Source organism: Cottoperca gobio, chromosome 24 (assembly GCF_900634415.1).
Source record: "Cottoperca gobio chromosome 24, fCotGob3.1, whole genome shotgun sequence".
NCBI lineage: Eukaryota > Metazoa > Chordata > Actinopteri > Perciformes > Bovichtidae > Cottoperca > Cottoperca gobio.
Window position 1 is genome coordinate 21506446 of NC_041378.1, and position 23182 is coordinate 21529627.

A 23182-nucleotide genomic window follows, 5' to 3' on the forward strand; every position below is an offset into this window, starting at 1 on the left:
GGGTTCGGATGGAAAATGGTCTGTGAACAAAACCAAGGTTTATTTACAAAGTGGCAGAGCTGTTTTTGACCCTGTCATTTATTTGCAGCGACCTCCGTGAAACAAGCCTGCATCTCACCACGCCACTTACATCCTGCACCCGCATGCTGGTCTGCTGTGCATTGTCACTATAATTATGATTGCCAGAATAAGTCAACAAATGTTCTTATTTGGCAGCCTGGGACGTTTTTTTTTACAAACAACTGGGCCTGTGTTTCTTCTTTGAACAGTTTTGAGATTTTAAATGAAGAGGCTCAGTTTTATGTCTGTGGTAAAGACTCGGCTTTGGCACAATCGAGCTGCAGCACACATTTAGTTTATGCTCCGTGTCATTGTCCTTTGACTCATGTTGCTGTTCACCAGCTGATCATTACAACTTTCTAAAACATGACCTGGTTTCTGTGAGACAGAGCAGGAAATTACTGTTCATACCAGGCATTATTAAAATACGTCTTATTAGCTCGCAGATATATAATGTTTGTCTGTGTCAATGTAGGTTCATAAGTAACAAAGAATTGCTGTGTAAAAATGTCAAAGATATGTTTATGGTCATTTAGACACAGTGCTTTATTTAAAAACTGTAAAACGTCCCGCTCAGTCCTTGCTTACAATCTTTAAAACATTCCAAAATATGTCTGTGTTATCTGTTCATGTAGTAAAGGAAGCTCTAATTATGAATTTCATCTATGTTGTCTTCTTTCCTGCATTTAGACCTTGAGTCTAGTGAAAATGCCTTAAAGCTGGTCTGGTTCTGGGAAAGTCTGGGCACCTTATATCTCGTCAGAGTGTTTGTGGCCAGTGTGAACAGGGTCATCATTTCTCCATCACTGGTATATGATTATGTAAATGTTGGCTATGATACAATAAAAAAGTCAAGATGACTCTATTCTTTCCCGACATGAGGGGAAATAAATATGGCGAATGCAGACCCCGTTCTAGCTGTAGAAATCAGGGAGTGTGCTAAGAGTGGCTGATGATAGGCTGCCAGCCCTGCTCCCTAATTTGGACATTGACATAGGAAAGCTGAGTGATTCTTCAATAAGTGGGGTCCCTGCTGGCTTAACAATTATGTAACAAAGCTGACCAATGATTTCTGCATCTGCTACAATACTGAATGGCATTTTGATATTATAGGAGAGCGTGTGGCATGGAACACCACTGCTGGTTAAAATGAACTCCCTGTCACGAAGCATTGGAGGGGCAATCATGCACAGTGCGCCTTGTGTGTGCATGTCAGTGTAGCATGAATGCAATTTCCCCCACTGACCTTCCACTGTGATTCTGATTCCTTGCTTCACAGTAGCGCACAGGGCTATACTTAAGCTGTTAGGTGTGGGTGATGCACTCAGCAAATCACACACCCAAAACATTTACTTGCTTGAGCACAGGAAGAATTCAAGGAGGGATTCTATTAGCTGAAGAAGAAACGCTCATTGACATCTAATGCTTTATTGTGTAAAGACTTTAAAGTCTTTATTGCCACATCCTTTATGGCGAAACACATACCACCATCATTTGATTACATTGCATTACACTCAAGACAAAAAAGCTTTGAAGCAAAGAGAACGGGATGTGAAACCTCTCTGTTGATCCAGAGAATCGACTTGAATACATATATATGATAGTGGGGTCCTTGAACTGGGAAATAATGAGGGGAAATGTGATGGCTGTGTTGAGCAGTCAGTGGTGAAAGCATCAGAAATGTATTAATAATCATCCCATCACCTCTGGAGCTGTCAGCCCTATAGAACATGAAAGCCCCAGCCTAGGTCTCCTTCAAATCAGGCCTAGCTAATTGCTTTCAAAAGCAGCCGCCTTTGACCCCCTGCATGGTCACTAAAGGTGTCCCTGCCTCGACCGGCATTGTTATGCAGCAAGCACTTCGTCCTCTGCCAGACTCTTTAAAACTCTATTTTCAAACACGCAAATACCCTTGAACACACTTGGTTCAAGGGTATGGCATGCATCTCCACCTAAAGTGTTAGTGATGAATAGGAATCATCTGTCAATCAAAATGTTCCAGAGATGATACTGTGAGCGTTTGAAGGGAGGACACGCTGCAGCTTTAGCTTTGTCTGGAAAAACTCCACATGCTCTTTCTAATTGAGAGCTTGTGAAAGAATTAGATTGATCAGATTGTGTAATATACTGTAGATACATACAAGGGTGCAGGTTTGCTTTAAAAAAACGAGGAGACACTAAGAAGTTATGGGTTAATTATACTTTTCTCTCTGGAAACAGCTGCCTGCTGCTAATGGAAAGAGGTTGATGAGAGTTTGTGCGCCTGAAAACCAAAATAAAAAGCTAAAAAAGGCTAATAGTCCTGTGATAATTTGTCACTATGTGCAACACCTTTAGCGTCGCGTCGTTTCACGTGTCAAGTATGATTATGTCTTTGGCCTTTTGAGGCCTTGAAATGATTTGCAACACAAGTTAAAGCCATGATCATCTGACAAAGTGACATTCTGACACTTCCCGTCACATTCATCAGAGCCCAGGTCTATTATTGTCCTTCATCCGTTACAATGTGACTCTCTGAGTGTGCACACGGTTACTAAAGGGAGTTCTGGTTGAATGGCCTTCAGAGCTAAGACGAAAGCTAATTTCAGGTGGAGAGTAACTAGGGGCAGATAACACCCACCCTCACACACACACACACACACACACACACACACACACACACACACACACACACACACACACACACACACTTCCTACAGGGTTCACACAGGCAAGTATACGCCCACACACAAACATACACAGGCATTCCTGCTGTAAAGACAAGCTGGGGTCACATGAAATTTGATGAAATAATCTTCCTGTCTTCAAATGTAAATTGCATCCTCCATGCAGAGAAGGACTTTGATCCCCACCAGGAGAGCATAACATGGAGAGGAGAGGAGCGGGAGCTAGTTTGACAAAAGTCAGTTCACTAGTCTTCTGTGGCTCTGGAGGAGCTTTATTGAGTCTTTTCAAGTCTGAGAAAATACCTGATGATGTCATCGGGATCATCTTGGCTCAGACTACAATTTACAGCAGTCTGGGTTACACAGTGTTTGCCAGGTATTTCAGTCAAACAAAACAATGCTTTCATTATGGTAAATGTAGAGCCCAGTAGTTGTGCGTTGCCTCATGCTCGGGACTGAAAGTCAAAATATCTCAAATATCGCAGGACATTTAAAAAAACACTTATCTGCCCCCTGACCGTGTAGTTTGAGAGACGACCAATTTTATTCATGTGAAATGTAGGAACCAGTATTTTTTGGAGCTTGTCTCATGCTGAGACCTAAATGTCAGCGTATCTCAGCCTTTGCTCCTTCAATGTGACAGTTCATTTTTTAATCTGTCTCTTGTGAGTCTGCCAACTTTATGGAAGTGTAATATTAATCCTAATTCCTTTAAGAGAACTATTTGTATCCATAACAATCACAGTTTGTTTTGGGGTGTCATGCAGAGACTACTCCTTAAAGGCCCATTTTTCCCAAGATGCCAACATTGCTCTCTGCTCTGTTATGTCTTAATGTTGTGACAGCATCAAGTAGAAGTCATTTTGATTATGTCATACCTCGTTAGTGTCAACCCAGCCAAACCAAACTGTCGCTAGGCTTTTGTTTCACAGGCTTCTGGAGATGATGTGTTAAAAAGGCTTCAGTTTAACAACCGCCTCCCCTGAACTGTCAATATCCAGCTCTGCAGCGATGAAAGAGTTAGCAAACCTTTACATATGTTAAAGGTATCAAACGCTCTCAATGTGTGAAATACTTGATATGATGGAGAGAAGAACCAGCTGGCAAAGCAGTGCTTTAAATACGTTAACTTAAATACTTGAAATAAAACTCTACAGCCTTAAGGTGATGAAAGGACTTTTATTAATGCAGGACTTGTGTTTTAATCCAGCACATAGTGTCAGTTGTTGCACAAAACAGTATAGTCAGTTTCCTTTGTCAAACACATTTTATTTCCACTGTTTTAATTATAATGGATGCTGTGCTTTACGTTTGTTTATGTGTCCGTATTGGGCCCAAAGGATTCTTCTTTTTACTATTATTATCTCAAGGAGACATTGTAATCTCCTGTTCAAATTAAAAACCTGTTTAAAACCTTTAAAAATACTATTAAATGCCAGCAATCTTGTGCGTCTCAACCATGATGGTGCCGTTGGCGTTAAGATACACGATCACATCTTGAAAACAGCAGTAATTAATATATGAGCTTATAGCATTGGTACGGTCCATGAGGCGAGCACACAGGCAAAGAATGACGCTTATGTAATGAACTACCTCCGCTCTGCTTTCTCGCCTCGGAGTTGAAATCAGACGGCTGACTGAAAGAAGAGGATATTAAAACGCACTGTCTAATGTATTCACAAGATATTCAGATGCAAGGCACGGTGGCGACTGGCTTCTGGATCAGTTAGCTTTACAGGAGAAGGTGTTCGAGGTCACTAACACATTTTGTAATATTGCAAAATGAATGCACAAATGCCTTCCCAAACAGTCTTTAAGACGGGGATAACAATTCTAACATTTTCCGCCGTGCTAAGCCCCACAGGTATGTCAGAAGTGTGAGAGTGGCTGACTGGCTCTGGTCTCCTTCACATCAAGTCAGTCGTGTCATGGCTGTCACACAGTACCGCCTGAGTGATCCAGTGGGACAGAGAGATCCAGAGGAGCAGCTTTTTCTCAGAATGAATGCTCAAATCTGGTTTTCATTTACAGCCCCGAGAAATTAAATGCGTTCCATTCTGAAAATGACCTTCCTGGAATGATCACCTTTTAGCTCGTGGAACGCCACGTCTTCTAATACTGCTCCCTGATCTCATGATCTCTGTGGAAACACAGCTCTCTGTCACCCGTGGCGGGGTGTGGGAGCGAAGGATTGGGCGGGGCTGAGCTGAGTCATTGCTACTCCAGCCGCGGGCCAAAGGGGAGTAAATGGGGCAGATCTGCTGCCTGGGACTGCGTCACAGTCTGGAGGGAGAAGAAGCTGTGTGGAAAGAAGCTCCTCATGCTGCACGCTGGCTCTGCGGCTCTGGCAATATCCGTGCTGCCGTTTGAAAACCCTGTGTCTCTGACAATTCTGTTTCTTTTATAAATGAAAATGTATTTCCTCTGTCAGCAAGAGGCATACAAGGTAACTGAAACTCACGAACACATGTAGGACATTTCAAACTTTATTTGAGGACGCGAAAGGCCAAAGTTGGAGGCAGAAAATATCAACACTAAGTACGACTTGGCAACAGAAACCTGTCTTCATTTTTCTCAATGGCAATCTGGCATTTTCGGAGTGTGTCGAGTTGCATCATGGGAAGGGTAGGATACAGCATGTTCATGGCTTCACCCAGGAACTTGAATTCAGGATATCTAAAAAGACACATTTGGTCCAAGGGTTGGTAGTTTGAGTCTCCTGCTCACCCTGAACCTCTAAACACTCCTGAGTTGCATTATGGGAAGTGCAGAATCCAGTGATTTTGAATCTTGCCCCATACTACAGACTACAAGTCTGGTATTCTAGTATTGTTCTCTTGTGAGTCGCTATTGGACTTCAATACAAATTGCTGGAGTGTACCTTTTAACTTCATAGTATTTTTTTGTTGTAAGACCATTTGTGTCCATGACAAGTAATCCTCTGTTTTAGATTAAGACATATATGACATTTCAAACACTTTTGTAATAGTTAAAGGCCAAAGCTTGAGGCAGAATAGACCAAAGATGTGTGTATTTCTTGGCAACAGGAAACGTCTACAGTATGTGTTGTCTACAGATTAAAGCGCAGCGTTGGGTTTGGATCGTATCATCATCAGTGTTTGTTTGAATCGATGTGTTTGTTTTTATATGTACTTCTTAAAAACAACATCTATGGTCTTTATTATTGATTGATTTTCAAAAGAGAAGTAGAAAAAAAAGACAGACAACAAAAGGTAAACACATTATGGTCCTGAAAGAAATGTTTCTTTGATGCTGCATGTTGTACAATATGTAGCTGTAAGCTTCTGAATCGCTATTCAATCAGTAATCTGATTCCTGTTTCATATTTTAAACATATAATTGTAAATATATAATTTTCTTTCAAACATAGTAAGTTACTATGAATTAATGTTGCAATGAATTTAGTCACAAAGTAAGAAGTTTAAAAGATAAAAACACCCAGGTCAGTTAGTGTTCAAGTCCAAGAGTTCCTGCAGCAGTGTTTCTGTTTGCACAAGACGAGTAGACAAAGATATCTGCAGGGGATGAGAGCAAATGTCAGATTAAAGCAGTAAACACAGACAAGAAGCATCATTTAGTGCCCATAAACCAAACCGATTCAGGATCGGGAGGAGAAAGGTCCATATTTGAAGGACGCTGCCTGGACGGGGGAAGAGAACAAAGCCAAATTGGATGAAGTTGAGCTGCACTAACTGCTTGTTGTGACTCGGGAGAGAAAACTCAATCGTCCCTTTGACCGGCCAACTGCGCTGAGAAAGGATACATTGCTCCAGTGTTTTGGGTGGATTATGAGTGAACATGTCACAACAGAAGGTTTTTGACAAGGTCTTGGATGTCTGCTGTCGTGCACATTACTGTCAGGAATGCCGATGAGGCCTAATGAGGTTTTAATCCAGCCGGAGTCATTAGTGGCAGGTCATTTTAAAACAATCTAAGGTCAGGCTGCATTAAGGACACAGAGGTCCGCTCGCACCGGGTCACTGAGCATGGCACAGACACTTCAGCAGCTTCTGCTGGTCAAAGGAGAGAGGTTTTGTCTCCTGTTGGTTGTTCAGCACCAACACGTCTCTTGAGTCTTGAGAGTTGAGATTTTTGAACATACCACACGTCAGTAAAGAAACCAAAGCTTGTTCTGTTTCAACATTTGTAAATTGCTCAAATCAGATGATCAACTAAATTCACATCATCACACTGTCATTTAATAAGTCACATCTTTGGTGTAAATTCGTCATTCACAGGCCTTCCTTTCATTTGAAACATTTCCCTGATCCATGAAAGCTCCAGGAAACAGAAAGTGGAGCTTCTGAGGAGTGGATTTTACTTGTGTCTTCACGTCGTCCCCAGGACACCTTTTCAAACTTGCTAAGACGTGTTAATTGATATGTTTGGACCCAAGAGCAGCATGAGTCATCAACATTCACAGTATGTTTACAGAAAGGATGTTTGGGCTGTTGAGAGTGCAGATATACATGTTTCTTTTATATCCTCATCTCCTTGAGATGAGCTTTAGTAACCCAAAAAGCTTTCCCTCTTTCGTTCTCTCTCGGTTCTTTAAGGAAAGTGCAGCAAAAAGGAAAGTGATTATAACCCAGATGGGTGAAGGTTCTACCAAAAGGCACAGCTGCAGAACTTGTGGAAGTAGTGAGTGTTGAATCTCCAATTTCTGAGGTCAGAGAAGTGAGAAGTTTAAAAATGTAATAGGAATATTTGAATCGGTTTATAATAAAAATCGACTTGTTTCAAGAACTTTCTAAGAAGGAGTGTGTGTATGATGAAAGAAGAACAAATGAGGCGGTGTCTGTCCTAAAATCATGATTTTGGTACCAGAAGTGTTCTGTTTTCTCAAGTTGCTAATCAGACTGTTAACAATGAGCAGAAGAAGAGAAAAGGAAGTCTTGGCCCAGATATCCACTGGCTGCACAGGATCTCAGAAATATTGGCTCTTTCCTGCAGAGGGTTATAGTAATACGACTGACATCTGATGGGTTCTGAGATCGCTGAGTTTCGCAGTAGCGTTAATGATAGAGCTCTCTGCTCACACATTACATGGCACCGATGTAGCTTAAGTTCCCACTACACAAGGCTGTTACCATCATTTACCTTTGGGCTTTGACATCAAAAAAATAGAACGGTGTGTGCACTGTTTATCAAATCTAAATGTGGCAGCAGTTAATCCAGACAACCAGACTCTTAAAATGAGTCATGCAAAGAGCCAGAGACAATTGGCGTGTATGAGACTGATGTCAGGAGGTTACAGGTACACCCCTCTCCCTCTGAGAGAACTGAGAGAAATGTTAGAATGAATTAAAGTGAATTGTCATTCATAATCTAGATGTTGCATTTTTCCACTGGCTGGGGTAATGCTATCTTCTGCTTATCATTTTTCTCATGAGGTGTAATCGTTTGGAAGCGTCCCTATGAATATTAGACAAGTGCGTACAGACAAGGTTTGCCCTCCGCTTATTGACATGTTCTTGTCTAAACAGCTCCTTCCCAGGTCAGCGAGGTCATCAAGGAGAAGGTGCAGCAGCGCAGCATCCAGCTGTCCTGGCAGGAGCCCCAGCAACCCAATGGCGTCATCACAGAATATGAAATCAAATACTACGAAAAGGTGAGTTTGGCAGTTTGTGTCCTTGTCTTTTTATGAAACCCTCTCCCCTCAATCTCTCACTTCACATTCACGTTTGCAGACTCTTCATTTTGTATTCTATCTGCATGCTGCTTTGAGTGGAATTCACAAGATTCTGGAAGTACTTTCTTTGTCTCATAATTGCAATAATGAATGAGATGCTCATAAGATTTTAATCAGGCTGTAGTCCTTCACAGCCGCCCCCACGCACATGTTAGCACACACACAATCTGTGGCTGATGCACTGCCAGAATTAGTAATCTGCTACTCTTATCTCCTTTCTCTTTCCAAATAGATTATACCGCTGCATCCCTGTGTTTTAAGTCTGAACACATCAGCTTTTTACAGCAAGGTTTAATGGAGCGAATTTAAGCCAGCAAATGAAAGGCATGGTAGCAGAGCTCTGATGCCAGTCCTGTGGCCACAGCCTCTCGCGAACACTGAATCAGTCTCCTATGTCACGTACTGTGGCTGTGGTCTGCCCAGCCTTAAAAGTGGAAAATTGGAAACAACAACAACTACAGCCCTAACAGACCCTGACATTCCATTTGAGCTATCCGAGCAAAACATTTACAGATCAACACCAAAGTACACATTGCGCACAGCCTGTGCATCCAAATAGATTTCTTAATAAAGAAGATATTTTCATGTGAGTTCATGTGGCAGGCTGTCTAATGATAAGATGTTAAAATCATACACTGTATGAAGTATAGACGTAGTCTCCGTGACGTCACCCATAGGTTTCTGCCGCTATCTTGGCACTGAAGCCCGTCTGAGTCCCAGCTCATACACAAATGGGTGTGGTCGATGGAGATGACGCAGCAGAGCAGACAGCTAGCGGCTTGCAACCTGAGCGGCGTTCACCTGTCACTCAAAGCGGCCTCACCCTTAATATAATTAAAATGGCTGAGTTGTATAACATGTACAGTTGTCATGAAAAGGGAAAAAGCTATTGAGACCAAAACGAAATAATGAATGAACTATAATGAAATCATTAAAACAGGTAAGCATGTGGGAAGTGTTGAGGACAACAGCAAACTGATGAGAAGAAAGGGAGAATTATAATTATACAAACAGGGAAAACTATAAAGGCAAGTCCCTAATGACTGCCGGATTTAAATACAGGTCTGTTTTTCTTATTAACTTATTTATAAGTTGTACACTATTTTAGAACTTATTATACTGAATATTAAAAAGACTAATACATTGTTGAATCACGTTTATTCCCTTTACAAAGTGAAGGTAATTACATCCTCTGAAGTATATCTGCGGTATTTTGGAAGGAAAGACTTTAAGATAACACTTCAGTGAGACTCACTTATAAACCAGACTTTCACGCAGCAGTTGGAATTTTTTCTTATTTCTTATAAAACATGATTTATTACTTGTTTAGGATCAGAAGGACCGGGTCTACTCCACGGTGAGGTCCAAGTCCACATCCGCCACAGTGAACAACCTGAAGCCCAGCACAGCCTACGTGTTCCAGATCAGGGCCTTCACAGAGGCAGGATACGGCACCTACGGCCCCAGACTGGAGATCACCACCAAGGAAGAGGCCACAGGTAGGATCTATATACAGTATGTACTTTATGTTTATATATATATACATATATATTTATATAGATATATATATATATGTATATATATATATATATATATATATATATATATATATATATATATACATATATATATACATATATATATATATATATATATATATATATATATATATATATATATATATATATATATATATATACATATATATATATATATATATATATATATATATATATATATATATATATATATATCTATATACATATATATATATATATATATATATATATACATATATATATATATAGGCCTATGTATATGTAAATGTAAATCTTTCCTGTAAATATATAATTTTCTTTCTTTTTTATGTTTTCCTTTATTGCTGCTTTTATTTACTTTTCTATATATTGCATATTTTACTGTTTTGTTCTTTTTGACACATTTTCAGTGTGTGTAGTGTTTAAACAGTGAACATATGTAGCAAGTGAAAGTAGTAGCTTGGTTTTGCATTAAGGGACGAATGCTGTATCATTGCCACAGCTCTACTGCTTTTCATTCGATAAAGTTTCACCTCTTCATTGCCACTTTCCTTGCAAGTTTGCACCTGTCTGATTTTTTTATGAAAACCCCTCAGAGAACATTAGTATGTCTGCAAATGCACCAATGCCAAGCATCTAACAGAGGGAGAGTTTAACCATGACAGTATATCATCACATCATTTCAGAGCACAGGCTTTCAACTTCAAAATGTATGCACAACCTGTTAATGTTTCCAGCTACTGTAGTAATAACCTTGGGAAATTATGCTTTCAAGCTAAGCAATGACAAATTGCTTTGACTTTATGCTGACAACACGTCATGGGAGAAATCACTGAACACAAGGACAAGCTACTGTAGCGTCATGAGGATAAACTCATTTAAGTCTAATAAGTTGCATTAACTTTGCCCTGAGAGAGGCGCAGTGTGTTACAGAGTGTAGGTGAGAGCTGCTGCTGTGAGCTGCTTGTGTTAGCATTATAAGATGTTAACATGGATACACAGGAAGTTATGTGACACTTTCTGTCCACAGATTAAACATCTCAGACTTCCTTAAATGAAGCCAAAACAGCTGTTAATGACCAATTATACGTTGGTATAGCCTTCCAAGTAGGATTCCTAAAAAAAAAAGAATGTTGGCAACCTTGTGCAAAACCTAAGACACAACTGAGAACAGAAATATTCTTGTGATCCATTTTATAAGTCTGATCTAAATAGTTTTCTCTCCTGAGTCATAACACAAAGGTAACAAAGGTTTTGTGATGAAAATCTTGCTAAGTTTCCTTAAAACAAATTCCTCTGTGAAACAGATTGAAAAAAACTAAATGTTGGCAGGATCATTTTGAAAAACATATTTTGCAGGTTATTGCTTTTGTTTTGTCACAATTGGCCACAAGAGGCTGAAGTGCACAGCTTCCCCTTGTTCTAAATAGGACTAAAAGTATTCATATTTTCTTCCAGGTGATATTTAGTTTCTCCATGTACTCTAAACACAGCAAGTTATGCAACAATAACACACAATATATGAAGGTTTTTAATCCTATTTAGAACAAGATAAAGATTATCCTGGAAAAACATGTTGTTCACCTCTTCTTAAGTCATAACCACAGGAGATACAACAATGTAGATCAGATTTATTTTCTCTCACTTGCCTCTCAGGGCTTCTGTACATTAAAGTAATATCAACATTTACAGGAATATGGTTATTAGCTTTGTTTTCCCAGAATGAGATGAGAAGATTGATATTAATCAGGTCTTTGCAGTCCGGCCGTGGTTAGCCCTCCACTAATTTGTGAAAACCTCCATCCAGTCACTGTTTTCCTCATTTCTCTTTAGTTTTGAACCCCAACATCCAACTTGCCCATCCAAAGACCCCCACCTCACATCCAACATCTCTGCATAAAAGCACACATTAATTACTCATGCCACATGCAGAGTGTGTCCTGCAACAAGGTTAGATGGTTGCAGTCCAGTCAAAGTGTCCTTGACCAGCACAATGGACCACTAGCCTCAAGAGGGAAACATGCAAATGTGTAACATGACAGTTAAGTGCTTTTAATTCCTCCAAAAACAGACAATTGTGGAGATATTGACGCTTGATTGAGGAACAGCTGATCGAATGGCGGCACATATTCAAGCCCCCCGCCTCCTCAGAGAGGCCACAACGAAGAAAACAAATCTCTTTCCAAGTATTTATACAGTGCAGATCCACTTGATTTAAAATGCATGAATTTCCCCCCTCATACACCACTCACATTGACTTTATGTGATGCTACAGCAAGCCATTCTTCAGCGCAATCGGCAGTTTGTCAACGCAAACAGTCTCTGAACAGAGAGCTCTGAATGGGAAACAATCCAACCTGAATGTGTCTTTGTTTGAGATGAAGGGCATTGCCGTCGCCGTCTGGGACTATTAAGCCCACTTTCTGAAACAGTAGAGCCGTGTGTATAAGGACGGCTCAAAAATAGAAGCGTCCCTCCTCCACTCTCTCAGAGGAAAGAAGAGGAGGGGGGGTTTCATTCTCCACGCCTCTCAGTGGGCTCAATTATGTCCTGCAGATTGTAGTCTGAAGTTAAACATTTCTGTCTTTCTGCATGTCTGTCCATGTGTTTGTGTGTGTGTCCGTCTCGTCAGCTGCGATTGTCTCCAGCGAGCAGAACCCCGTCATCATCATAGCGGTGGTGGCCGTGGCGGGGACCATCATCCTGGTGTTCATGGTGTTCGGCTTCATCATTGGGAGAAGGTACGCTCTCGCGGGCCCCATTGACTCTCCGCTCCTGTGAGTCTGCGCTTGTCAATTAGCCTTTCTGTCACTCACAGGCCTCCACGCTTGTGGAGTCGTCACATGCACACACACGTGCACCCATCATCTTGTGGCATGCTGTGCTAATGGGTTGTGATGCATTTTTTTCCCCCCAGCCCCAACAAAACTTTTAAGCTATTTTTTGCAGAGCCATTATGAGACAAGTACTCCAGAGCGAGAGAGCTTTGGCTCTGCATTCCTGTGTGAGTGTGTGAGATCCGGAGGGCAGGATGAAGTATGGCACATAATTGTTTTCCACCACAAAGCACCCAGCCCACTGTCATTCTCATCATCCCCTCACATACTGTGTTTTCATTTGCATGAACGGCATTTTATCAGAACTAGTTTTCAATGGTGCGTTCATCAGAATTAGTCAAACATGACCGCTCTTGACTAACTTAGGTCTGAGTGATAAGTTAAGTCAAGCTTATGACTTTCACTTTCCAGTGAGCAGTATGTCCGATGTCAGTTGAAGATAGAAAGATCCATAAATCTGAGTAGAACTCATTTAAAAATAAGTTGTTTATAACTTCACAAATGGCCTGACAGTCTTTAGTTTAGTTTCTTCAGTACAAACAGAAACTGCTAGCAGCTAATGCAGACCTTGCAAAACACAAAGCCCACCACTTAGCTCTTAATGTACATTTTTCAGTTTTAGAATGCTGTGCTTGGAGTTGTAGTTGACTTTTCTCCTTAAGTGTTAATGTAAACAGGCTTGTGCCTTTGAATTTTTTGAATTATGACTCCCACTTTGCTAATCCATGAGAACAAGGAAACACATAGCAGTGGATGTAGTGACTAGGCCTGTAAATAAAGGCAGTGTTCTGAGTTCTAGTGTACAGAACGAACAGTGGAGACACACTACACACACTTCATCTACAGTAAGTGCATGTCCATCACTCGTGCCTTATTTTACCTGCCCACGTCATCCCCCTTTCTGTTGTGCTCAAAGACCAACTCTGTGCAGCAAAACACCTGCTTGAGAGAACCTTCAACACATTAATATTACAAACTGATATACCAAGACATGTTGAACAGTCCTTTACAGTGCATGTACTATTTGATATGTAACATGATTAGATACTCAAGCTCCTTTTCCAGGATGTAAGCTGTTGAGTTCACAGCTCCTGCTGCTCAGCTGAGTTTCTCAGGAGATTTGTCATGCACGGCATTAAAATTCTTGTAATTTAGGGCATTTATTTCCTCTGCACAATCAGTTGATTCTGCCACTCTCTTCTTCTCCCCCCGTGCAGGCACTGCGGGTATAGCAAAGCTGATCAGGAGGGAGACGAGGAGCTCTACTTCCAGTGTGAGTGTGTGCATTCATTAGCCTAAACACACACATAAAGTATACATGTCTATGTACACAGACACACACAACATCATCTCAATCACTGCAATCTGAACAGGAAGGGTGCCATAAACCCCTTAGCACCCACAGGCATGAGTGTTTGATCCCATTTCATTTGATTTGAGTCAATGCCGGCAATAATCAGGCTAACATCTGCTGCTGATTGGCTGGCCTCAGTCTGTGGAGATGAAGAAGTTAGGAAATTACAAATGCATGAATGTGACAGCTGTCAGGGAGGGAGTAGAGGTTGACCGGTGAGGAAGTAGTGTTCTTTAAAAAGAATAAAAAGCCATACCTCAGATGGTTTTAGTTAGCAACAGAGTTTGTGGTGTACACACAGTTTGCGCTGTCCAAGGGACTGCTTGTAGGCGCCTGCTATCAGTAGGAGGGTTTTTTTTTTTTAACACTGATACACCTCCCCTAATGATGCCCCTGGAGATACAGCTGCAGACAGCTTCCCCAAGTGGAGCAGTAATGATCCACGCTGTAGGCAAAGTGCTGATTTGGAAACAAAGGGTCAGGGGTGTCACTAAGTGTACGGCTAAAGCGGAGGCAGTGCCGGTGAGCCCAGGTTGGCTACTGCTAAGTATCTGACAGATCCACCTCAGCAGCTCACAGGTCCCACCTACTGAAGAAAACGAAAACAAACTGTGAGAAAACAAAAAGGAGGCGAGTGTCGGGCTTAGTAGAGCAGTCCGCCGTGCAATATCAAATGACCAGAGGCTGCCAGGGAGACAGAAGCCACATTCTACATGTAGACCCAATTTGTCTGCCATGTAGCAGCGAGGACGTTGTGATAAGACATCTCCTATCAGATCCACTGACATCTCGGATGGACCAAGCAATTATGGGAGCAAGTGGAGGGAAATCTCAGCTGCCGGCGTCCCCTCGCTGGAGCACAATGCATTTGTTGTATTTACGCGGTTGCATTGACCACATTGCCTTTCCTCCATACAGAGAATAAGTGTCTCTTATGAGATTGTAACACTATTGTGTTGTTTTGGTCCAGCGTTTATCCAGTGTTGCTCGAGTAGCTCATTAAATTTTAAAGTTGACAGGTTATATTGTTATCAGTGGAATTTAAAGTGCATAGTGTAATCGCCCCCATGAGTGGTGTCTTCCCTTAATAGTGCATAATAGCATCATTTGCTGTTAATTTGTGCAAAATGTTAACCCCCCACCCCAAACGCTGGCCTCACTTCACCCTTATTTGTTTTCCTTATTTTTTTACAAACTGCTTCCGCTCTCACTCCACGGATATTCATGAACTCTTCTCATATCATGGTTACTGTTTTATATTTTTCAAAGAATATTACACCTTTTTATTTTTAAATCAAAATGTATTTTCTGAAAAACCCTAAGTAGTGTCTGCAAATGTATTTTTATTTTATTTTTACTCTGGATGAAAATAAATGTAAGAATTTGAGCCTCATGAGCTCTAATCACTACTCAATTCTTAATGTTGACATGTATTCATAGCGTCTATCTGGAAGTATCTGGAATGAATTCAACTCTTATTTCCAGAATGTCATATGAAGTGGTGCATTTACATTTTTTTTATTTGAAGTATATACTGTATATTTTCAGGATAAAGTCAGATAGAAGATTCAACTTTATCCAAGTTGATCACATTCATTTGTTCACTGTTGGAGCTAAAAGTACACACAAAGTCAAACAATCAGTTTGCTAATATTGGTTGGGTTTTATTTAGAGCCCAAAATGAATAATTTGAGTTTGAACATTAGTGCTAGGACAAGTAATCAAACCTGAACACAACTGATCACACTTATGTCATATCAAGCTGTCAGTCACATGATGCAAGAAAGACATGTTGAGCCTCTGGAACCATGGGACGCTTGAATCTTCTATATAATAGAATCTTCTAAACAGATGGTTCTCAAGATGAAGTATTTCAAGGATATAAAGTGTCATTTAGGATTTAGAGGTGGTTAAACAATTATGTTGTTATTACAGCCTTTCTTTGCTTCCATAGAATGTCAACTTGCTGTTGCATTATCAGAATTTAGGGAAACAGATTATTCATCCGTGAGGTAGTCTCAACTGCTTGGAGGTGAAAGGTAACCGACAGCCTCATAAGATCCACGCACCACCACGCACGGGTTACTCAAATCTTTGCTTTGCATTTGAGATGGATTTTCCTGTGTGAAAACCCTTTTGACACCGGCCGCTGACTGTTCAGCAATTCCTTCTGAATCACTGGTCTTATTAAACGTTTGCCTGTCAAGTGCCCGCTGGTGCGTAGCGTGCATATTTAATCATAACAGTAATCCTCTTACCTTTCTACAGTTAAATTTCCAGGCACCAAAACCTACATTGACCCTGAAACCTACGAGGACCCGAACAGGGCTGTCCATCAATTTGCCAAGGAGCTGGACGCCTCCTGCATTAAAATTGAGCGGGTTATTGGAGCAGGTAAGCCCATCTCGATTCATTCAACGCTTGCTGTTTAGTCATTCCGTGCTCTCATACATCACACTGACAGCCACATATTTACACGTTGACACAGCTTTATACATCCTATATTGATAGTGTAATTGCAAAGAGGGGGAAAAGTTCATTGCAATTAATGTGTGGGTTGCATCTGGTAGAAGCAGAGATTTGAAACTGCTGCCACATGGGTTTTACAGAGGCGGTCAATGACAATATCGATGCATCTCTATACACTCTTTACGCACTCCCCTGAGCATAACTAGACTCACACCATTCCACCACTGCACAGCTGCTTTATCTCAAAATACATTAATACATTTGTCATAGTGAAGCGCTTGCTTTTCTTTTTTTCACCCACCCACCCACTCCTCACTCATGAATTGTTTCATCCCACACAGGAGAGTTCGGGGAGGTGTGCAGCGGCCGGCTCAAGCTGCCTGGAAAGCGGGACGTGTCGGTCGCCATCAAGACATTAAAAGTAGGCTACACAGAGAAGCAGAGGCGGGACTTCCTGTGCGAGGCCAGCATTATGGGACAGTTCGACCATCCTAATGTCGTTCATCTAGAAGGAGTTGTGACGAGAGGTAAGAACTCTTGAAAATATAAACTCAATGTTGACTAGACGTTTTAAGAATGCCGTGCGTTCACTTTCATCAAGGTATATTTAGCTTTGGAAGGTGAAAGTGCCGTAGTTTGAGCGACATTATATCTGATTAAATCAGCCACAATCCTTGTTTAACATTTTCTCATTTAGACACCGTAATAAAAGGAGCAGATGGAAAGCCAATGAAACACGCAGCTAAAAATAACTTGGATGCAGTTTCGGCATAGTTGTTTATTGTGAAGCATTTTGCAAGCAAAGAAATTCAGGTATCAACTAATCATCTTCGTCGTTGTCCATCTTTTGTTCTCTAGGAAAGCCGGTGATGATTGTCATCGAGTACATGGAGAACGGCTCATTAGATGGTTTCCTCAGGGTGAGTATCACCTTAGAAGCGCAGAAGACTCAAAGCAGCATCTTTTGTAACTTGTCTTCACATCTTGTGAAAGAGCTGCTGCAGTGTGGTGACCTACATTTGCCTCATGGTCAGTGAAGATGACTGACCTGCCTGTGTTTCTCTGTGCCGTGCAGAAACACGATGGTCAGTTCACAGTCATCCAGTTGGTGGGGATGCTGCGGGGCATAGCGGCAGGAATGAGATACCTCTCCGATATGGGATACATCCATCGAGATCTGGCTGCTCGAAACATCCTTGTCAACAGCAATCTTGTATGTAAAGTGTCTGACTTCGGCCTGTCAAGGGTGATAGATGACGATCCCGAGGCTGTCTACACAACAACTGTGAGTCAATTAAAGTGCTCGCTCTCTCTACGCAGAGCCCTGTCTGAATCCTCTAATCAAGTCAAAGCCAGTGTATGAAAATAGAGCAGAAGTGCTGGTGCGCGCCCAAGTATTCTGCACCATTTGAAATATGTAAAACAAGATTTTTCCATACAACTTTCTGACAATACACTCTTAATAAAGTAAATACCTTATAATTAATACTTTATTTAGGGTTAATTAATCCTGTACTAATGCTTTATAGATCTGTTAAAAACCATTAATAAGAGCAACTTTTGCGTTGGGAAATCTCTTTGCTTGGCTTTCATGTTACAAATACAACATTTAAGTCATCCAATTCACAAAATATAAAAAGTAAAGATATTTATAAAAAAATGGAAGAAATGGAAAAAAATAATGGAAAAAACAAAAACAAGACAAGAAAAGAAAAGAAGAAAAATAATCAGGAAATATTAGGGGAATAGTATAATATTTTGTGATGAAACAATGCATGAATGGATTAGTAATTGATTTGTCAATGGCCAGAGAATGAATCACCAACTGTTTTCTTAATTAATTAATTGTAAGCTATTGTTCAGGCAAAAATGTGTTGGCATATGCAGGTCCTGGCTTCTCATGTGAGGATTTGTTTCTTTTTATATAATTGTAAAGTTAGTCATTTGAGTCGAACAAAATAATCAGACATGTCTCCTTTTACTAAAGTGTAATGTTAACATGTCAAGTCAACATTTGAATGCACTTCTAATGAAAATAAATGTAAAACATTGTAATGGTCACAAGTTTCTTACATTCTAATAATCAATTAGGAGTGCTTATGTGAAGTCATGTCAGTAGTTTTAATAGGAAATAAGCTGCTAATAACTAAACTTTGTTGTTCTGATTAATAAGCAATAATACATGTTGAAGTAACCTTTGACAAAGTCATTGACTCATATAAACCCACAAAGGATGCCTCATTAGGAAGTATTGGCACAATTGTTTCTTGAGTTTGCGGGACAATTGTTGTGTGTGTGTGTTTTCACCCTGTGTGTAATTGTAAAACTCTCTCTAATTGATGTTTTAGGGGAAGATGCAGGATATAATGAATTTGATCTTTACTCCAGCCACTGACCTGCGTTTTACTGAACAGGGTGGCAAAATACCCGTCCGATGGACCGCGCCAGAAGCTATACAGTATCGCAAATTCACCTCTGCAAGTGACGTGTGGAGTTATGGCATTGTCATGTGGGAGGTCATGTCCTACGGGGAACGGCCGTACTGGGATATGTCCAATCAAGATGTAAGTTACTACCTGACATAAAGTCATTAAGTTACTAAAACTATATGTTTGTCGTTCTGTTGATGGACCACCTCAACCTCAATGTAGACACAAAGATATGCTCTGGTTTTAAAGGGCAATATAACAAGATGAGTTTACTTCCCAAACAAAATAGTTAAAAGACAAGTATTCTGAAGATGTGGCCTTGAGCTCGGGGAACTTGGGCATTCATATTCGTTTCTGATATTTTCTTTCATGAGTCTCATGTCTTGCTCACAAATAACAAGCTAGTATGAAAGAGTGTTTGCACAGTGGAGGTTATGCATTACTCCGATCTGGGAGAACAACTATTTTACTAACTATCATCTGAAAGGGGGCAGGAATATTCCCCAGATGCATTCCTCGTTATCTCCAATGAAGTTATCCCACTAAAACATAGTGAATCCCAGACACAAATCCCATTTTGCGGTTCTTCTTTGAGGCTTTCTTTCAGGACCCTCCTGAGATCAGCTCGGCAGGGACGGTAACCTTGGGCTTAATTAGTTCAGGAAGTCTTGTTATAATCGTGCAGTCTGAATCCATTTGAAGGAGAAACATTCCTGAAATGGGACACACATAAAAATGAAGTGCTCAGAACATGGATGCTGGTATTAATATAAATAACAGGAGTGGAAAACACTTGTCATGCAGAATGCTTTTGACTCAAATATCTTTAAAAGTTTATAATTACTTATGGAAATGTGAACCAGGGTGAGTAGCAGTGTTGAACCAATTACACAGCCAGCAACTCATGCATAATTTGCAGTTTGCATTGCACTCATTACTTTGTTTAGGACATCCTAAATCCTTGTTCTTTACATCTTTGGCATAAACATTTAAAATGGGCAGCTGATGATGTCATAGTGATGCCATCAAGGTTATCTGAGGTTTGACATAGAATTAGTTGAAATGTCTCTTTTTGTACATGAAACATAGCAAGATTTGTGTTGGATACAACAACATCATGCTGTAGATGTATCCCAAAGCAATGCAATACTATGTGTAACTTCAGTAGGAGTCAAACAGTAGTCAAGCATCACAACGTTAAAACAATATATATTCCAGCATTGCACCTCTTAACAACTGAGTAAAAACACACAAAGTCTGAGATTCTTCTCCCACCTGACTGCTGATGTTGTGAAATTCAGTGCACAGAGCTGGAAGGGAATTTGGAGATTTCTAGATCCCAAACTTCTTTTCACTAATGTCACAATTTGCTGTAATGATTGAATCAACCGCAGCTCTCTGAGTGCTGTTGCCAGCTTTCCCGGCAACTCCCACTGAGCGAGTCCAACTGTGCCAGACCCCTTAAAGCTGTTCCTTTTTGTCGTACACTTGCCACATTTTGATTGATGGTAGATGGCGAGTTAGTCCGGGCATTAAGATTCCTATATGGCGCCTGATGTTTGGCACCCACAGCATCAGGCGTCAACATTATTAAGATTCTCCGGCACTCCAAAGCAGAAGCATGCTGATTGAACAATCAGATGTTAGAAATGCTAAACAAGATGGCCGGGCAGTATAGTGGCGTATGTGGGGTTTTCTACTTGACAGACATCAATGTCGGAAATTTTCGCACTTTGTCAAGATGTCAGCAAACATCCTCAGGGGATGCAGGAAGAACGATATTTGCATTTTTCCCAACAGTCTCCAACGGTTCAATTTTGACACCCTTTCCCTTCCATGACTCACTTGTCTGAGCGGTCCTGACAGAAATAGCAGATGAATATATGCAGAGACGTATACAGCTCCTTATCCACACAATAAAGGGAGGAGAGCTCGGGGCTCAAATCAAAGTGCCCGCTGCACCTACTGTTCTCACGGCATTGACTCTTAATGAACTCTGTGCTAAACTGCATGCATGATGCAGAGTGACAATACATTAGGCTTAAGGCTCCATGGAAAGATCAGTTCTATTATTTATCAGAGCTGTACAAATATAGCCTTTTGAACAATGTTGGAGATTAAACTCTCAATGTAGTCTGTACTGTGGCATATGATGTACCAAATATCTACAGTGTAACCTTGACCTTGTAGTCCGTTAAAGGATATCAGTAAAATGTTATAATCATTTCTAAAACGTGCAGTCAGCCAGTAGAGACTGACAAGGACAGGGTTACTATGATCCCATCTCCTAAAGAGTTGGTTAAAAGCCTATCAGCAGCGTTTAGCACTTACTGAAGGCTGGAAATTGTTTTACGACTGAGCCCAGACAGAGAAAAGCTAAAATAATCAAGCCGAGGCAATAAAAACATGCATAACCTTTTCAGGATCAGTAAGTGACAAAAGGTCTGTACGTGCCTGAGCTGAATAAATCACACAACCTTTTAGCATGACCATCAAATGAAAGTTAATTTATTTATTACATGCTGGATCTCACATTGTTGTGGTCATCATCAGCTATGACTTATTATTAAAACATTTTGTAACAAAAGTTTAAACTATATTCTTGTGTATACTTGAAAGTTAAGATGAATGCAAACGTTAAGTCCAGCTGTCAGTATTGTCCTTCAGAACTGCTTGTCAAATGGGATTGGGTTTAGAGTGATGCTGATTCTAAAGTGTTCTATTGACTCTGTTTTGCATTCTCTAGGTCATAAAGGCGATAGAGGAGGGCTACCGTCTTCCAGCCCCAATGGACTGTCCCCCAGGCCTGCATCAGCTGATGCTGGACTGCTGGCAGAAGGACAGAGCTGAACGTCCCAAATTCGATCAGATAGTTGGCATCCTTGATAAGATGATCCGCAACCCTAACACGTTAAAAACCCCAGTGGGAACATGTACGAGGTAAGGAAATAAAACCCCAAATGAATCATTTTAAAATGTGGCTTCATACAATAAAGAATTAGAGCTTTTATTTTAGTGCATTAGTGAATGATCCAAAGTGTCCAGCGGATGACTTAGCCTCTGTAGTTCACAGATGAAAGATAAATCCCCGGGGATCGATACCCCAAAGCAGCTTCCATGGCTTTATGGTCAATAGCAGGCCTTTTAAATCAATCTCGGTAATGAGTTCCTGCTACTTTAAAGTGCAGTGGGAACTCCAGACCTCACTCTGATGTTTGTCAGATGGATTCTATTTGCAGTCAGAAGAGACTTTCTCGAGGTGAGATGGAGAGGTTACAGATGGTTAATGAAATGTTAAAAAGCACTTTATTATAGGGAGACTATATGTGTTGAAAGTATTCAGATTGAAAATATTGACAAAAATGTTTTTTAGAAGCAGAAAGCTGACATGCTGCATCTGTTTGTGAATATCTTATTGATTGAAGCCTCCAATCAGCGACTTTTTTCCTCTTCTCGCAATTTACTGCACCGCTGGATGCCTTTGGTCGTCGCTTTGTCTCGTCTCCTGCTTGATTGTGTTTTCAACGGAACGTTTCCTTTTCACATACGACATAAACATCATTCTGTGCTCATCCCGCAGACCAATTAGTCCACTGTTAGATCAGAGCACACCAGACTTCACTGCTTTCCGCTCAGTGGGAGAGTGGCTGGAAGCCATCAAGATGGAACGATACAGAGACAACTTCACATCAGCGGGTTACAGTTCCCTGGAATCTGTGGCCAGGATGTCAATCGAGTAAGTAGATATGAAGCCCTCAAGTGGCCGAGCATCAGTAGAGAACATTAATAGCAGCCACACTAGACTCTGATCTTTGGTTCATCCAATGAGGTTTTCTGTAACTTAACGTACATTGTAAAGATAACCAGGCCTTTACTCCTTCCCTGCTTTATTACTACAGTTATACTGTATATACTATACATATTTAAGTAAGACGCCTAACTGTTCATTGATTTGCTCCTGTTTTAATTAGCTGCTAATGCAAACACTTCTTCCATCTTTATCTGTTGTCTTGATACATTCAGTGTACATTTCCATAGCACTAATTCCATCAGTTCAACAACAGATGTACCTTATAAAGACGGACTCAGAGACATAGAGCTGTGTGTGTCTTTCAA

The 23182-nt window shown here is 40.7% G+C and overlaps 1 protein-coding gene across 1 annotated transcript in view; it reads left to right on the top strand.

Moving 5' to 3' along the window:
* epha7 (eph receptor A7) overlaps positions 1–23182 on the top strand; it is a 72947-nt gene that overhangs the window by 44727 nt on the left and 5038 nt on the right. Inside the window, 11 exon segments of the mRNA XM_029462666.1 lie at positions 8234–8358; positions 9770–9938; positions 12610–12754; positions 14032–14087; positions 16437–16562; positions 16979–17164; positions 17496–17557; positions 17713–17922; positions 19052–19201; positions 21813–22006; positions 22647–22802. Of these exon segments, the coding sequence (XP_029318526.1) occupies positions 8234–8358; positions 9770–9938; positions 12610–12754; positions 14032–14087; positions 16437–16562; positions 16979–17164; positions 17496–17557; positions 17713–17922; positions 19052–19201; positions 21813–22006; positions 22647–22802 (1579 nt within the window).